The sequence below is a fragment of the Chenopodium album genome, chromosome 11, assembly GCF_948465745.1.
Source record: "Chenopodium album chromosome 11, dcCheAlbu1.1, whole genome shotgun sequence".
Classification (NCBI taxonomy): Eukaryota; Viridiplantae; Streptophyta; class Magnoliopsida; order Caryophyllales; family Amaranthaceae; genus Chenopodium; species Chenopodium album.
In genome coordinates, this window is record NC_137844.1 from 51,419,402 (window position 1) to 51,437,300 (window position 17,899).

General features: G+C 33.1%; 2 protein-coding genes across 3 annotated transcripts; one reads left to right on the forward strand and one right to left on the reverse strand.

Annotated features, from left to right (window-relative positions):
- Positions 1–3,529: 3,529 nt before the first annotated feature.
- LOC145569113 (F-box protein SKIP23-like) lies at positions 3,530–5,808 on the forward strand. The gene is made up of 2 exons (XM_081628481.1): positions 3,530–3,690; positions 4,557–5,808. The coding sequence occupies exon 2, from the start codon at positions 4,594–4,596 to the stop codon at positions 5,527–5,529; it is 936 nt and encodes a 311-aa protein (XP_081484607.1). The 5' UTR covers positions 3,530–3,690; positions 4,557–4,593; the 3' UTR covers positions 5,530–5,808.
- Positions 5,809–10,618: 4,810 nt separating this feature from the next.
- LOC145567707 (uncharacterized) lies at positions 10,619–16,344 on the reverse strand. 2 transcript variants are annotated; one of them, XM_081627068.1, is made up of 9 exons: positions 15,959–16,344; positions 15,667–15,867; positions 15,417–15,539; positions 15,176–15,225; positions 14,978–15,089; positions 12,162–14,807; positions 11,829–11,984; positions 11,350–11,459; positions 10,619–11,249 (listed from the first exon to the last, which is right to left on the reverse strand). In XM_081627068.1, the coding sequence occupies exons 1-9, from the start codon at positions 16,025–16,027 to the stop codon at positions 11,003–11,005; spliced, it is 3,714 nt and encodes a 1,237-aa protein (XP_081483194.1). In that variant the 5' UTR covers positions 16,028–16,344; the 3' UTR covers positions 10,619–11,002. The 2 variants fall into 2 exon arrangements, with proteins under 2 accessions (XP_081483194.1, XP_081483193.1); XM_081627067.1 differs by having other exon boundaries at positions 11,350–11,465.
- Positions 16,345–17,899: the final 1,555 nt, after the last annotated feature.

Here is a 17,899-nt window from a genome sequence, read left to right on the forward strand (position 1 = left end):
GTAATCCATCAAGTGAGGCCAAAACCTAGGAATCTGTTGGCGTGGAAATTTGTACCTAAAATGAAGACTTCAAGACATCAATATTCTTATTTGTCAAAAAACAAACACTACAGTATCTCTCAAAGTTCATAGCAACGCAATCATTTCCAATTATACTATATAATGATCAAATCATCATCATAATGTGCTAGAACAAACCTCGTTCATAGTACAATGATCTTAATATTGACTCGTATTTTAATTTGGACAGTGTTTTAGTGGGCATTTACTCATATTTTCCTATGACAAAATATGAAGAATTAGCTTACCAATTTTACTTTAAAGTTGCACATCACTAGCCACTAATAAACTAGCTAATTTACTTTAAGACTCAGTATAGTTATTATAAGTACGACCAAATCATTCTTATACTTTAGCCAAACTAAATTTTAGTTAAAATATACAATGATAATCACAACTAATAGTACTAATTAATTGATTAATACTTTGTAGTTTATAAAATGTAACAGCTTCATAGTTTGGATTGATATCTTTATAGAATACATGTGAATATTTATTTTTGGCCGAAAAATGTATTATTTGAGCTTGAGAAGAGTTGTAAACATACCACATGAAAAGGCTTAAACATAAATAAAAGTCTATAGTTAGTTGTATTTTAGACAATGACTATATACTTTCAAACAAGTATACAAGGATGTGTCAAAAATAAAAATATTGATTAATACAATAAGCAAATCAACATTTTACTATGATTTGGCTAACAAACTTTGCAATCAACTGCTGTTTAATTTTCGTAGTTATTGAATGTTGAATGTCTGATTATAATCGAATACCATTTGCAATACATGTTTATTGATTATTATTGTAGGAATTCCCCTCTTCACTAAGGCACAAAATAGAGACCAAAGAAGGTTAGTTAAGAAGTACTTAACGGCTCCTTCGTCCACCAAGTTCTTAATGTTTTTTATTTTATTTTATTTATTTATTTTTTTAATTTTTTTACAGGAGCCAAGTACCAATTCATCAAGTTCTTAATAATAGTAAGATAACTTTTTGTTTCTTTTTTCCTTTTTTACAGGAACCAAGTTCTTAATGTTAGTAAGATATTTTGTTTCTTTTTTTCCTTCTTAATGGAATAGAGAAAAAAAAAAATCTAACTATGATTTAAGAGATATTTGAACTCAAAATATCCTAGTGAAATTTAAGGAAGGCAAAAAGAACAAAGAAAAAAAAAAGGAATGATAACTTGATTTTGATGGCTTAGACAAATAGTTTTGTCTTAAATTAGCTAATTTTCCAATAGTGTATGTGCCTTAAATATTTAGTATGTAACACTCTATTTCAAAATAAATGCATTATTGGACATCAAGAAAATTGTATGTGATTGATTTAATGTCTAATATCTAAACATTTTCATTATAACAATTACGGTAAGTCTTATGTGTGGCTAGTCACGCGGTGTGAATTATGAATAACATCATTTATTCATGAGAGTAATTCCATTTTGTCCATAACTCAAATTATATGAATAATTTTAAGTAATTAAAAAATATGGTCTAAAAAAGTAATTAAAAAATAAGTAACTTAATTTGTTCATTTAAGTAACTCGTTTTCTTTTATTTTGAGTTTTGACTAATGAAAGATTAAGAGTCTGTTTTGCTCACCTTATTTTCACTTATTTCAGGACTAATAAATTCAGATAAGTTTAGTTCAAGAAAAATAAGTTATGATAAGGGTTGCTCATGTTCAAATTATAACTGAAATTAGTTTTAATAAGTTAAGGTAAGTTCAAATAAGTAAAATTCAAGTGAATCGAATACACCTGGCCTAACTCCACTTTGAGAATTAACCTTGTTTTTCCATTGAAATTAACCCCTCCTACATTAAGATAACCCTATTTGCTTATCGTCATAACCCATATTATTCAATTAATTAGCTTATATCTGGATTACAAAATTTTAGTTGAGGCGAACACTACAAGAGGAAGTGGGGTGAATTGTATGTGAGTTTCTAATGACTACTTTTGCGGAATATAAAACAGAATGTAAGTGGAACTTGCAATGCACACAAGATTTTTACGAGGAAACCTTCCAGGGCCCAACTGGAAGTAAAATCTCGACCCTCTAAGGGAACTCCAACACAAAATCAATCCACTATAATAGGGAAAACAGACGAGTTATAACCTATTATACTCAGACCTTTACTCACAAGTTCCAGATTGAACTTGCTACATAGTAGAACCCTATTCTACCCAATTTAAGTCCCTGACTTAGATTCACTACTCGTACTCCCTGAGTACTCTCACTCTCAGCTTCAACCTCGAAGCTTACAGAACTGTATGCAAAGATATAAGTCACACACCCAAGAACCCAACCAATACAATAAATCAATCTCTAGTATACGTAAGGAAAGCTACACATGAAATACAAAACTAATATGACAAAGTATGAAGTTGACAAACTTACACAATTAAGCACTGTTCGAATTCTTCACGCATAAACTCACAAGAAAATGTGAAATGTGATTTCTACAATATATATAAGACTAGCTCGTATAGAAAGTAGGGTTTTCAAAAGATAATTTAGTTATTTTACCAAAATCAGAAAACATGGTTTATGTAAATCTTTTAGAAGAAAATCTTTTTAGAAAAACTTATCAAAGATAAACTGTGAAAAGAATAATACCTTTAGATAAATCCGGATTTTATGAAATAAAATCTTTTTAATATATCTTTTCATAAAACTTATCTTTTTAAATTAAACTTTCCTAATTTACGTGCTAAGCTTTTTGTCACGTTTCTAATAGATCTCATTTGTAAACTTACCAATCATATTTATAGAAATTCTAAAGAATAAAAACTTAACAAAACTAAATTGCCTCATCAATTATTGCACTTTCAGGATACTTGGGCTTCACACAGTCGAGGACTAAGTTCCTGCTGTCACTTGATTTCTAGCTCTCAACTGGAACTTCGCAGGCCAAGTTGAGCTTCTCAACTTACTGTCTTCATGTTCCTGTTAGGGAACTCAGCTAGTTCCAAAGTGGAACTCTTCTTCCTTTAGCTTTAACTTTCCTCATGATTTTCCTAGAGTCTTCATAGTTAGGCTACTCTTCCATTTTTAAAGTGTACTTCACCTGTTCTAATTACAACACTTAGAAAATTCTTATTAGACGAAGTTTGCTCTTTATATTCATCATCATCAAAACTCTTAAGCTTCAACACAAAAGGAGTACTCTGTAACAAAATTGTTAATGGTAACCCAACATGGAAAATAGAGGAATATGGTCCACAGTCTCACTCAACCTCGGCCCGGAAAATTGATCACCAAGGCATGAACTTCTTGGAACCGTTTTGTTTTGCGACTCAGTTTGGTTTCCTATTTTCATGACTTGTTAATTGTTACTTGTCACAATTATTGGATTATTTTCTAGGGAAATAATGGAATGTCTTTAGGTTTTTTTTAAATTTCCATATCATATAAGTCAATTTTAACAATTTAAATAAGATTATAATGAATAAGTGAATGACCAAATATACGGTACCTCTTGTCCTCTATTTCCGCATCTTTTTATAGTGTACTCTTCTTCGATCTCCCTCATCTTTTTAATAACAAAAATTAAATTTAATAAAAAAAAAAAAAAAAAACTCTCCATCTTCAATACTTCTGTCTGCTGCACTCTATTCCTAAGGTTTGTTCTCTCTTTCAATTTATCTTTTTTTTTTTTTTTAATTGTAAATATCGATTTCTTAATTTTTTTTTTTTTTACAACATAATTTATATAATTTCAATCAATTGCGGTAGAAATAACAATGGAACACGAATACAATTATAAGTTAATTATCTTTAATTTCTCACTATAGATGATGTAATTTCTCAATTGAATATTAAAATTAGGGTTTATGTCAAAAAAATTAAATTTAGGGTTTTATTAAATTGAGAGTTTTGGTACAATTGAATTGTACTACCCAATTTAGGGTTATTGTAAGAGACAATTTTCTTAGTTCATATAGGTTTTTTGGACGGAAATGTTATAAATTGAGTTTACTTAACTGGAGATTATTGTGAGAATGCAGAATGTGATAATAGTACTCAAACTTTTAATTTTTTTAGTAATTTTTTTTAAAAGTTTTTAAAAGTGGTCACATAAATTGTAATTTTTTAAAAAAAAATTGTAAGGGGTACTCCATATTTGATTGCAAGTTGTTAGAAGCGTAGAACTAACTCTACTAATCATTAGTTAGGTTTATCAAATAGACTATATGAATTGGGTTTTTTCTTCTAGAGTTGTATTGTAGCTTCAAATTTTTTGATTATGAATATTTAAAGATTGTCACAAATATACATGGATAAGGTGTAGTTTAAAATTGTCAATGCTTCGTATGTCTTAAATGCTTTTTTAAATTCTTGTTTTAAACTATTTCATAAAGTTTTGTTTTCTTGTACTTTAGACAAAGTATAATCAACTTCTATTTCACAAGTGAGTACTATGATTTTTTTTTTTTTTTTTGAAAGCAGTGAGTACTATGTTTTAATTGTTTGTGTTTAATCTTGAAGGTCTGCTCAAGTTGGATTTTGACTTCAAATATTTGGCATGGCAAATTGGAGTGATATCCCACAAGACATTGCTGGAAAGATTGCAACTGAACATGTCGAATCTTTGGAAGATTTCGAAACTCTTTTGGAGGTTTCTTCTAATTGGAGAGATGCAACGAAGGGTGTCAACTTCTGCCCGTCTAAAAAAACACAACACCCTTGGTTAATGCTAGTTGACTCTCCTACCAGTTCATACCGTCGATTTTACAGCCTTTCCAAACGCATGTTTCGAAAATTCGATCTTCCCAAACTAGAAGATGATGACCACCACAGATATTTTTCTTCCAAGGGGTGGCTTATTGCTGTGAGTAGGAGAAACCGCAACATCACCCTTTTTGATTCCGTTTCCGGCAAAGTCATAAAGCCACCAACTCTTCCACTTAGCATGCTACGACGGGAAGAGCCATGGGACGATGAAAGCTATACATACCAGTTTTTCAAATTTATTATAACAGGGTGGCCATCTTGTTGTGATGATGATGTTGCAGTTGCAATGATATTCGACATAACGCAACGTTTGGCTGTTTGGAAACCTGGGGAACACCAGTGGACTGTTATTCCAACAACGAATAATTGGTTTTTTGATGTGTGTTTTTTCAAAGGGGAATTCTATGCCATTGATCATTTAGGTAAAATTATAGCCTTCGGAGTTGAGGTAGCAAAACAACCACCACGAACCGTAGTAGACTTAATTGATCAAGGTGTTTTATTGGAACAATCAACAGGACAGTTATACCTAGTGGAGGCGGAAAGTACATTATTGGTGATACATAGGTATGTGCATATATCCGGAGATGATGATGATCCGGACTATCCGAAAATAGATGTAGCGGATTATAGGACTACTGAGTTTGAGATATATGAGTTGGATGTTGACAATGGGAAAGCTAAAAAAGTTGAGGGTGTGGGAATCGAGCTATCTTCGTCGGCATAGGATCTTCTACCTTCTTTGTAGATGTATTTTTGGATAAATGCGGTTGTAAGGCTAATTGTATCTATTTTACTGATGACAATATAGACGATTATTTAAGTTCTAAGTTGGGAGGAGGAAGCGATATGGATGTATACAGCTTAGCAGAAAGGAAAATCATTGAGCAATTTTATAAAGGTCCATCACAGTTTTGTTTTATTACTCCACCTATTTGGGTGGAACGCCTTCATTATTAGACTCTGAAAATTTTAGTAATGTTGTTGGATTTAGGGAAAATTTTAATTTATGAACTGTGCAAAATAAAGCATAACCATTAATTTGAAATTTTTATAATATTTTATAATTATAATTATAATGAAGGTATCAATTTATTAAGTTTTGAACAAATTCTTTTGAGCTTTAACCTAGATAATCAGATGCTCATAATACAAGTTAAAGAAAAGATTGGTTTTTCTTATGCTTTCCAAATGAATATTTGTTCCTCAATAGAGAAATCTCATTCATCTCTTACATAACTGTCTTCTTTATGATGTTATATTGTGATATTATGATATATTTTTGGTAAAATTGGTATAAACCACCTTTTTTGTCTAACTTTTTTGAAAAAAAATCATCTTTTATGTTTTTTTATTTACTAAACCACATTTTAATTACCTAAATTTTTTATTGCACCACCCCTATTTCAAATCTAACAGATTGCATCTCAACCATCCACTTTCCAAATCATCAACCATAGCAAAACCTTCCCTTCCATCTCAACCATCACTTCAATTACCTCAATTTAGGGTTTGAGAATAAACAAATACTATAATTTAATTTTTGTACTCCCTCCCTTTTTTTTAAGTGACACAGTTTGACCGGCACTTAGTTTTAGGAGATTTTATTGACTTTAATAAAATAGGATGTTAGTGGGGTAGGTTAAAGGAGTGAGAAATGATAAAGTAAAAGAATGTGAGAGGAAGTGGGAACCATGAAAGGAGTGAGAAATGATAAAGTAAAAGAATGTGAGAGGAAGTGGGAACCATGAAAGGAGTGAGAAATGATAAAGTAAGAGATAGTGGGGTGAAGATATATTATTAAAATGTAAGGAATTTCTAAAAGAGGAAGTGTGTCACTTAAAAAAAACGGCCGTTTAAGGAAAGTGTGTCACTTAAAAAAAAACGGAGGGAGTAGCAAAATTAGGTTTGATTTTTTAGATCTTTACTCAATTTAGTCATGCATTTACATAGAGGGAAGTAGCAAAATGTTTTTGGAGGTGAAAAAATACATGATTTAGGAGCGAAAGACACAAGTTGTGGACCCCTTTGACGTCTCAGTTAAATTTTTCGTCAAAATTTGAAATAGGGGTGGTGCAATCAAGAATTTTGATACTTAAAAGGTGGTTTAGTAAATAAAAAAATACAAGGGTGATTTTTTCAAAAAACTTGGACAAAAAAGGTGGTTTATACCAATTTTGCCTATATTTTTTATTTCTTATTTCATCTATGAATTGGGTTGTTGATAACATAGCAATGTAGGCAACTTCATTTCTGACAAGATAATAGAGTTATACCTCGCTCCTTATATATTAACCAATATTACAATGTTGTTGACAAGATATATGCACTTATACATTATATATAACATTATATATACTACGGTACAACCCATATCACTACATTTTCATGATTGATGTTCTACATTTTCATATATTACCTACTTTGTATATAATACTACATTTCTTAGGGTTCAGCAGATATATACAGTATTACAATTCTTATAGCATGTATGAGTACCTCTTAGGAAGGTTGTATATATCATATATAGGCATATAGCTATAGGGAATTATGCAGAGAATTTAAAAACAAAGTCACTTGCTTGTTACTCTCAATGCCATTTAGAGGTGTCAAAAACTTACCCGACCCGAAAAGTTTACTTGAAACAGAACTGTTTTCGAATTGGTTGAACTCGAAAAGTTTTCATCTAAATTCGATCTGGAATCAACCCGAAGCTAACTCAAAATCTATTTTATCCGGAAATTTACGATCTAAACCCAACTTGGTATCGACTCATTATTTGTCCGAAACCAATAAAACCCAACAATTCAAGACTTGGATTCGATTTAACTCGAAACGAAATCTACCCGAAACCATGCATTTATACCTGAAAAATACCTTATTTTACCTGATCTTTTTTTCCCCGATTCAAAACTACCCGTGACCCTACTAAACCCGACCCAAGACTTATGAGTTAATTAGTTAACGACTTTTTAATTATGGTGGAGACTGGGGGTTTTTGAACATAAAGTGACGTTACGGGGGTTATATTTAATTGTTTGTAGAAGTGAGAAATTCTACTAACAATTAAGAAATGGGGTTGATAGGAGTGAAAGATATTAAAATACTTGTATAGAAATAGCTCTATAATGAGTTTAAAATTACATGATTGATTTAAACAGAGATCTAATCAAAACTGAATTGATTTGAACTGAGATCTAACCGAATCTGAATGACCCGATTCAAAGTCTTTAAAATCTATTTTGACCCAAATAAACCCAATTAAATTCGAATCCGAGCTTACTTGAACTCGATATGACTCGACCTGAATTTGACTTGAACCAAATTCGATTTGTACCTGACCATACCTTGACCCACCTTTGACTCGAATATAATTAAGCTTGACTCGATTGATTTAATTTGTTTGGATAAAATGACCCGTCATTCCTGACCCAAACACCCTGACCCATCGTGACTCAACCCAAGCTTCATCTGGGTATCCGATTTGACACTTCTAATGCCATTCATTAACTTTGTTTGCTTCACTGACTTCGTGCTTAACGGTTCCTTCGTCCAGCAAGTTCTTAATGTTTTTTTTATTTTTTTTTTATTTTATTTTTTATTTTTTTTTTAATTTTAATTTTTAGTACCAATTCATCAAGTTCTTAATAATAGTAAGATATTTTTTTGTTTCTTTTTTCCTTTTTTACAGGAACCAAGTTCCTTTTTTTTTTTTTTTAGGAAACAGGAACCAAGTTCTTAATGTTAGTAAGATATTTTGTTTCTTTTTTTCCTTTTTAATGGAATAGAGAAAAAAATCTAACATGATTTAAGAGATATTTGAACTCAACTCAAAATATCCTAGTGAAATTTAAGGAAGGCAAAAAGAATAAAGAAAAAAAAAAAAAAAAAAAAGGAATGATAACTTGATTTTGATGGCTTGGACAAATGTTTTTGTCTTAAATAAGCTAATTTTCCTTGATGTCCTAGTGTGTGCGCCTTAAATGTTTAGTATGTAAACACTCTTTCAAAATAAATGCATTATTGGACATTAAGAAAAGGGTACAAAAATTTGATATTATGAACGTATAAATTGTATGTGATTGGTTTAATATCTAATATCTAAACATTTCATTATAACAATTACGGGAAGTCTTATGTGTGGCTGGCCAAGCGGTGTGAATTATGAATAACCTCATTTGTTCATGAGAGTAATTCCATTTTGTCCATAACTCAAATTATATGAATAATATTAAGTACTACCTCCGATTTTTTTTAATTGCAACTTTGGGGTATTATTTGAGAGATATAAAATATTTCAAAGTTGCAACTAAAAAAAATCGGAGGTAGTAATTAAAAAAATATGGTCTAAAAGAAGGTAATTAAAAAAATAAGTAACTTAATTTGTTCAATTGAGTAACTCGTTTTCTTTTATTTTGAGTTTTGAACTTTTGACTAATGAAAGATTAAGGGTTTGTTTTGCTCATCTTATTTTCACTTATTTCAAGTTTAATAAATTCAGATAAGTTCAGTTCAAGAAAAATAAGTTTTGATAAGGGTTGCTCATGTTCAAATTATAACTAAGATTAGTTTTAATAAGTTAAGGTAATTTCAGATAAGTAAAAATCAAGTGAATCGAATACACCTAACTCCACTTATTCATGAATATTAACCCTGTTTTCCCATTGAAAATAACCCCAACTACGTCAAGATAACTCCATTTGCTAATTGTCATAACCCATACTATTCAAATAATTAGCTTATATATGGATTACAAAAGGAGTACTCTGTAACAAAGTTGTTAATGGTAACCCAACATGGAAAATAGAGGAATATGGTCCACAGTCTCACTCAACCTTGGCCAGGAAGCCTGATCACCAAGGCATGAACTTCTTGGAACCGTTTTGTTTTGCGACTCATTTTGGTTTCCTATTTTCGTGACTTGTTAATTGTTACTTGTCACAATTATTGGATTATTTTCTAGGGAAATAATGGAATGTCTTTAGGTCTTTTTGAATTTCCATATCACATAAGTCAATTTTAACAATTTAAATAAGATTATAATGAATGACCAAATATATTTGGCAATTGGCAATTGGCAATTGGCAATTGGCAATTGGCAGAGCAAACTTTGACATTATTAAAGACCCAACAATAATGGTGCTGGCAAAGTGACCTTACAAATAGAACTGGCCCAACTACTGTATTACCATTTAAAGCCCAGGCCCACATGTTGTGTAGGCATGAAGATGTCACGTGAATGTTCACTACTTCAGTTCTTCACTTTAGTTCACTACCACCAAAATTAAGCTTTGTGCATTCTTGATTCTTCTTCTTCTTATTCTTTTAGTGTCACATTTTGTCCTGAATATTATATCTGATTTTATGTCAACAATGGTTGAGGGATGGTGGGCCTCAAAGGTTTTTTGATGATGCCAAATTCATACACAGTTCGTTTCTCATTATTGTATCGACATGTGGAAAATTAAGACGAATACTCCTACAGTCCTACGGCTCATTTGACGAGTGATAGTACGATAAATGGAAACAATGAAAATTAATTTACGCGTAATATTCACAAAAAAATGTACTGAGTATTATGCATTTAAACTTATGTCCATGGTAAGACGACCTTTTTGTAAAAATTTATTTTCTATAATCAACCAATAAAGCCTCGTCAGTTGTTCCTACATACTTGGTAATAATGAACATTTACGGAGAAAAAGAATTTTTTTTGAATTTTGGTGTACAAATTTTCGGGTAAAATTTATGGGCTTGCTAACGTAGTAAAGTAATTGGTAAAGATAATGTAAATATGATGCAAGAAGTCTGAACAATTTGTCTATGAACAAACAAAATCAATGAACACTATACTTTGATAAAATGAATTCATGTCCGACATAATATGCCCATCTCCAGATTTCTAAAAAATTAACAAATTACTCTGTAACAAACACTGAAGAAAAAAAAAAAAAACCTGCCTATTCAAACAATTTTGTAGTACAGTATAACACTAACTTCAATATTTGACATTCATTCGAGGAGATTTCCAGAGCCGAACGAGGGAGGAAAAAGGGAAAAAAAATATATGAACTTAGCACATTTACATATGATCTTATTCACCGGAACAAGGTCAGTACAATTTGTTTTTGGGTTTTCACTATGGGATACTTCTATTAAGCTATATGCCTTTAGTTATTTCTTAAACTCGAATCAGGTTCTCAGCCCTTCTTTGCATTCTTAAGGTTTCGCACTCTCATGATAAGTTGTTGTCTTTCGCCTTCTACCTCGGCGAATTTGAGACTTATTTCAGAGTACCTTTCTTGCATTTCATTTAGTTCAATTTCCATGGATTTGTTCTGTTCCTTTAACAAAATCATCTCTTTCAACAAAACATCAATCTTTTGCTGGTCTCCAGAATCAATGTCGGATGGTTTTTGTTGGCCATCAGATTCTTTTTGACTGTCACTGACAGGTTAGGAAGAAAATACATCAGATCATTATAATTATTTAATAACAAAAAAATCAGAAACAAGAAGTCTTTAAACATCATTGATCATCAAACTACCTGTTTGGCTCCATATTGTTGGAAGTTTCATTTGGGATGCTTGCTTCTTCAGGCATATTTCCTAAAGTGACTTCTTCAGAATGACAGACTACTTGTGTCCCGACAGAAACCTTTTCCTGAGTCATAAACGAACAAACGTTAGAATTCACTTCTGAGACCATAAAGAAAGGTATGAAAAATTCCGAAGCTGTCTGATTAACATGCAATTCCGAGACAAGGCAAAAACAATGTAATTATTTATGTTTAATTTTTTCAAGGCACCGAGCCAGGTTGGACCTCAAACAATAATGTTGCAGTCCCAAGGCTAAAATTCCAGACCTTTGGTTAAGATTGTACTAACTCTCTTAGCAACTGATCCAAGCATGTGGTTGGCAGGTGGTTCATGTTCAATTTTGTGTTTCAATACATGTTCACTCAGCTTGAATATAAAGCCATGTTGCTGATTGCTGAATTAAAAATAAAAACACAAATTAACAAACCTGTTTAACTTCATCATGGACGACACCTTGATTACTCTGACTGATTTCACTCAATCGGATTTCCATTTCCTCGATTTTCTTCTGAAGGCTCTTCTCCTTTGTCAGGAACGCATTTGTAGAGGTCTCTAAGGCAGCATCCTTCGACTTAATGTGCCCCTGTCATTGCAAAAGATGTTTTGAATATACAAAGTTGAACAACTCAGGATTTAATATGCATAGTTGTTGATAAGTAGCACCAAGTTTCTTGCTGAATAAACAGCATACCATGCAATTATGTAATTGTTTGCAATCAAGATAAACATAATAGATACAGGAAACAGGAAGGGTCTTTACCTCGAGTAATTTTATTCTCTCCTTCAAAGTGATTACTTCTTTAGAACCAACCTCTTTAAGATTACGTTCTGATTTCGTATTTTTGGAAGCACCTCTCGGTTTATCTTGAGCTATGGCTCGCCCATTCTCATGAAACTTCTTCTCAATACTCAAAATTGCTTCATCCTTCTTCTTTAGATCAGCTTTGAGTTGGAACACTTGCTTCCTTAATTTCTCTTTCTCCAACTCGTCCTCATATAAAGAATGCTGCAAGTTGCCACATTGAGCTTTTAGTTCTTCCACTTCAAATTTCAGACTTGTAATTGCCTGCTCTTTCTCATTCTTGAGATTTCTCAACACAATCAATTCCTCAAGTGACTTTCCAGCCACCTCCTTCACTGAATTGTCGCGTGCAGTATTCTCCTTCTGAATTAGCAGATCTCTTTCCTTGGACAGTTCTTTCATCTGTTCAGCCAGTGACTTGTTTTCAGATGTTAGTCTCTCTAATTCAGAAGTGTGATCCAACTTCTCAGCTGAAACACTTCTTTGGAGTTCATCACTTTGTTTTTTCTGGACTTCCACCTGCTTGGACTTCTCTGCAATTTCAACCTCCATCTGCTCTACCTGAGTTGACTTCATTTTGATTTGACCGTACAGTTCATGCAGTTTTGTTTCGTATTCATCTTTCGCTGACTCAAGCTCTTCATGAGCCCTCTGAAGCATATCCTGAAGATAGCGATTCTGCTGTCGTAATTCAGTAGCTTCAGTCAATGCTTTGCTAGCAACCTTCTCATTAGCATCAAATGACGACTGCATTTGAGACGACAATCTTTTGAATTCATCTTGAATTCTTGCAGCTGTATTAGCATTTTTCCACCTCATCAATCTCAGGGCTTCTTCTGCTCGGATTGCTCGCTGCTCCTGTTCCACTTTGGCACGTGTAACAGACTCCAGATCAGCTTCAAATCCTTCCGCCTGTTTCTCTATCTCCTCTTCAAGGTTTTGGATATGAGCTTCAAGTTCCTTCACTGAAGCCAAATTACCAGAAGACACTTCAGAATGCCTTTTGAGCTCATTCTCCAGCTTCTTAATGTGGGTTTCAAGTTCATTCACGGTAGCGCTAGTATTGGCAGCACTTTCTTCAGCTTTCAATGCTCTCTGCTCCTGTTCTGTTTTTGCATGAACAAGAGCTTCTATATCAGCTTCATATCTTTGTGCTTGTTTCTCTAGTTCTACCTCCAGATTATAGTTATGAGCTTCAAGCTCTTCTATAGCAGCCGAAGAGCTTGACAAATCTTCTAAATGTTTTTTACGTTCTTTCTTCAACTTCTCTATCACAGTTTCAAGCTCATTTATGATAGCACCAGACTCAATAAGATCAGCTTCTGCTCGGGCAGCTCTCTGCTGCTGTTCCATCTGGGAATGTGTGATATCTTTTATCTCAGCTTCATATTCTTCCGCTTGTTTCTGTAGCTTTTCCTCAAGGCTTGAATTACGAGCTTCAAGATCCTTTATTTCAGCCAAACAATGTGATAGTTCTTCAGAGTTTTCATGAAGTTCATCTTCAAGCTTCTGTATCTGAGCTTCAAGCTCTCTCGCTGCAGTATAAGAACTTGTGCCATCACATTGCATCTTCAGCTGATCTTGGAGATGACTTTGCTCCAATCTAGTATAATATTCATGGTTCTCTTGCTTCAATATCTCATAATCTAGGGCTAGCTGCTCCATCTGCATCTCTAACTCATCTTTATCTCGCCTATACATTTCTATTTCACTACATAGGTCCATCACCTTTTGTTCAAGTAAATATGTCCCTTGTGCATCACTATGCTGCCTTACAAGGTCTTCCAGAGCCTTTTGCGCTTCATCATCATCACTCTGACTCTTTTGGATACTTTCTTCAATCTCTACCGCACTTTCTCCAGATGTGGATCTGTTTGGTATATGGGAAACTCCTTTCTCATTCTTCTCCAACATCTCCTCTAAATCTTGCACGGCAAGCATCAGCTTATTATTTGAGTCCTGTGTCTTCTGCAGCTGGATCCGAAGATTGGCATTCATATCCTTCTCGTAACTGAGCTCTTCCCTGATTAACTCGACAAGAGTCCACGGATCCCCCTGAAACTGAAACTTGCTTTTGACATTCAGATCATCAGAACGTTTACAAGAGGATTTGAGCTTTTCACATTCATCCTTAAGTGCATTTCTCTCCTCCTTTAAGCTGGTGATTTCTCTCAACATGTCCTGTCCCTTTTTGCTCTCCTTCACAATTTGCTTTCGCAGAGTTTGTAACTCTAACTCAGACACTTCTGCCCTCCTAGATAAAGCAACAAGGTCAGCTTTGAGCATGTCAGAAGAATCATCCAAACCCATGGGAGATCTCAAACTGGGAAAGAAATCTCTAGGGCTGTTCATCGAATACTCAGTGCTTGAGTCATTGACAGGAACAATGGCCAGATCCCACTGTGTTTTGTGCTCATCTTGATAGCCTGAGCTGTTTGAGGTCTGATCTTTGACATTACTAATATTTCTTACTCCAACTTCTCGCGGAGTATTTAATCCTGAGCTGCTATCAGAGCTCGACAATGTGATGTCCGAACCATTGGACCCTCTACGAGTACCATTCAACCCCACTGTATGTGACACCGTCTTTCTCAAGGGTAGATCCTGCAAACAATTATCCAAAACAATAAGCAAATTGAAAACCAAATAATCAGAATAGTAGCATTATCAATGACTTGATTTATTATCAATTGAATGCATTTCTCCAATAATCTCTCTAGAGAATTACAATGCCAAAGATTAAATCAAAACAAAAACCGAATGTGAGACCTTACTTCAATAGGATTTGACATGGTAGCTTGCTCTGCATCGCCATTGCTAAAATGTCGTCTTAAGCTCTTATCCTCATCCTCTTTTACTCTTAAACCTTCATTCTCTTCAAGATCTCTGCATACCCCCATACCATATCAACAAAATACCCAAACACGAAAATTCGAAAAGCAAATGTAATACATAGATATCTCAATTCACACCTTTGAACTCTGCCATGATTACTATTCTCCTGTACCCTTTGAATGGAAACCTATCACATTAACCAATCACATTGATAAGAAACCTCAAAAACTCAACACTTTTTTTTCTCAATGATTCAATCACATTCCTTTTAAAAACCAAAATGAATCATTTCTGAGTAATTGGCCAAAACCCGGCCTGATAATGAGACCGTGTCATACAAGAATTCACGAAAATTAAAAGGTTAAGAAGAGTACTAACATGCAAATAAGAATCCGAATTCGAGTTCTTAAATGGAAATGAAACTGAACAAGCTTTTGTTGCTCCAACATAATCCGCTATATTTACAGAAAACTCTCCCACTAAACTACTTTTTGGTGATCCCTGCAATTTCAATGCCAACAAAAAAACAACTCATCAACCAATTTTACATCACAATTCTTTCCAAAAATAGAAACCTTACAATCAAACAAAATAACAAATTTAAAAAATAAAAATCAACAAAACGTACAGTTGAGATGAGAAAGTAGTAGATTCTCTCTTGAATCTTTCCAGTTTTAGGATCTTGAATCAATTTCACTGTTTCGTAAATTTGATTCTCCCAATAACAACCATTTTCCCTCACCGTCGATTTCTCCAACCTCGCCGTCGGTTTGCCATTCTCCGCCGGCACTACCGACACCACCAAACCATTTCCGCCGTACTCAAATATCTAAATATTATTCAAAAATTTCAACCACATTATTATTGGAAAAGTTGTAATCACCGCCGACACAATTAATTAAAAAAGAAAATCAAGTTACCTGAGTAGCATGAAACTGCAATTTGAAAATAGCAGTGATTTTAGTTCTCTCACTCCTCCACTTAAACATATCTAATTTTTACGGTTAGTTTAACCGGAGCTCAGCCGGAAAATTAACGGAGCTCCGGCGAGCATTGCCGGAAAACGATACTAAATAGACGAGTAGCAGAATCGCATTCCGAGGTTGACTCGGGAGAGAAACTCAGTGAGAGATCGTAGGAATGTGCAGATCTAGAGAGGGTAATCTAGTATCTGAATCTCTCTCTTCTATGTATGTAAGGTGGAAGCATGCAACAGTGTTGTTATTGAAAGAAACGACTGACTTCTTAAAATATTAAATCAGAGGTAAAATGAAGAAGATGTAGACTTGTTTTAATATTGTAAATTAAAGTTTTTTTTTTTTTTTTTTTTTTTTTTTTTTTTTTTTTTTTTTCCTTTTTCAATTACTCCACGTTCTTTTTCATTTTTTGGGTGTTGAGATTTATTTATAAATACACTCTTCCGTCTACAATTAATCTTCTTGTGTGTTCTGGAAAACTGTAACTATTTAAAATGTATAATAGGGTAAATTACACACTCATATTCGTCATTTTTACTGTTAATATTCTTACCATATCTTATAAGTTCTTTATATTATGTGTTCATTCTTTATATTATGTGTTCAGGGTTAACAAAAAGATTATTAAGGATGAAAGGAGTTTGATTAAATATAGGGTTAATTGTGGTATTAGAGTAATAATTAGGTGGGGAGAAAGTAATGACAAGATATAGTAGAGAGTGTAAAGTAAAAATGTATTAAAAAAATAATACAAAATAAAAACTAAAAAAAGTGGAGTATATTAGGAGAGAAGGGGTGTGCTTAACGGCAGGGGAACAGTAGTTTGATTACGTAAGACGGTGATTCTTCCAATGAATTTTTATTGGATTGACTTTGGTGTCTTCTTCTTCTCCGCCTTGTCCAATTTTTGGTTGTGAATAGATTTTGCCCAATTTTTTGGAGCTCCGAGATTAGGGCGGATATATGACCTGCAATGTCCAAATGGATGTATATTGGATGCTGGATATTCGATCCGAAATCACGAATATTTGTCATTAGGTACTTGGAATCTGTATCCGTAGCCGCCTAGCCGGTTAAGCCCTGTACGGTTTCAGAACTGGACACGAAATTTTGAAAATAATCTTTTGCCTAAAAACGCTCTAGCTTCTCTTTACTTTCTCTCTCTAGAATTTTTTTTTTAATCACTAGCTTGATCATCAAAGACATTTTGTAGGTGTCCAAGTCGTACAGAAACTGTATTTCACTCTTTCTGTCGAGGAATTCTAAAATATCCCTGAAACATATGTCAAAGCATCACACAAAACAAATATCAAATACTTATAAAATTGAAATATTTTAACACTATTACCAAATTACAACAAAATAACGGTTTAAAAAGGACAAAAAAAAAGTGATATACTGTACTACATATGTGCCTCTTAGCTCTTCCAACATAACCAATGTATAAGTTTGTTTGACCACATTGCTACTTCGATGTGTTTCTCTCGGTATACTCTACTACAGTACTTGGTAAAGAAGTGTCTATTGGGAATAGTCACTGTATATTTTGTGTTAGATCCACCTTTGAAATCATCAAGTACTTGGTACTCCATATCACACACTACCAAGTACTAACATCAAAATGCCTAGCTAACTCAAAGTTAAAATGCTCAAACTTCTTTATTTTTAATTGACTAAAATTGATTCAACTAAATATTTATATAGAAACGTAGCTATCAATTCTCCGTAATTAACTTGAAATTATACAATTTATGATCTAATAAGTTCCTAATATATATTGTATTTCTATAATCTACTCTACGTCATAATGATATGGACATTCATGAGTTATAAATTTATAATAATGTAATCACAATATTAGTCAATCTAAAATTCCAAACTTTA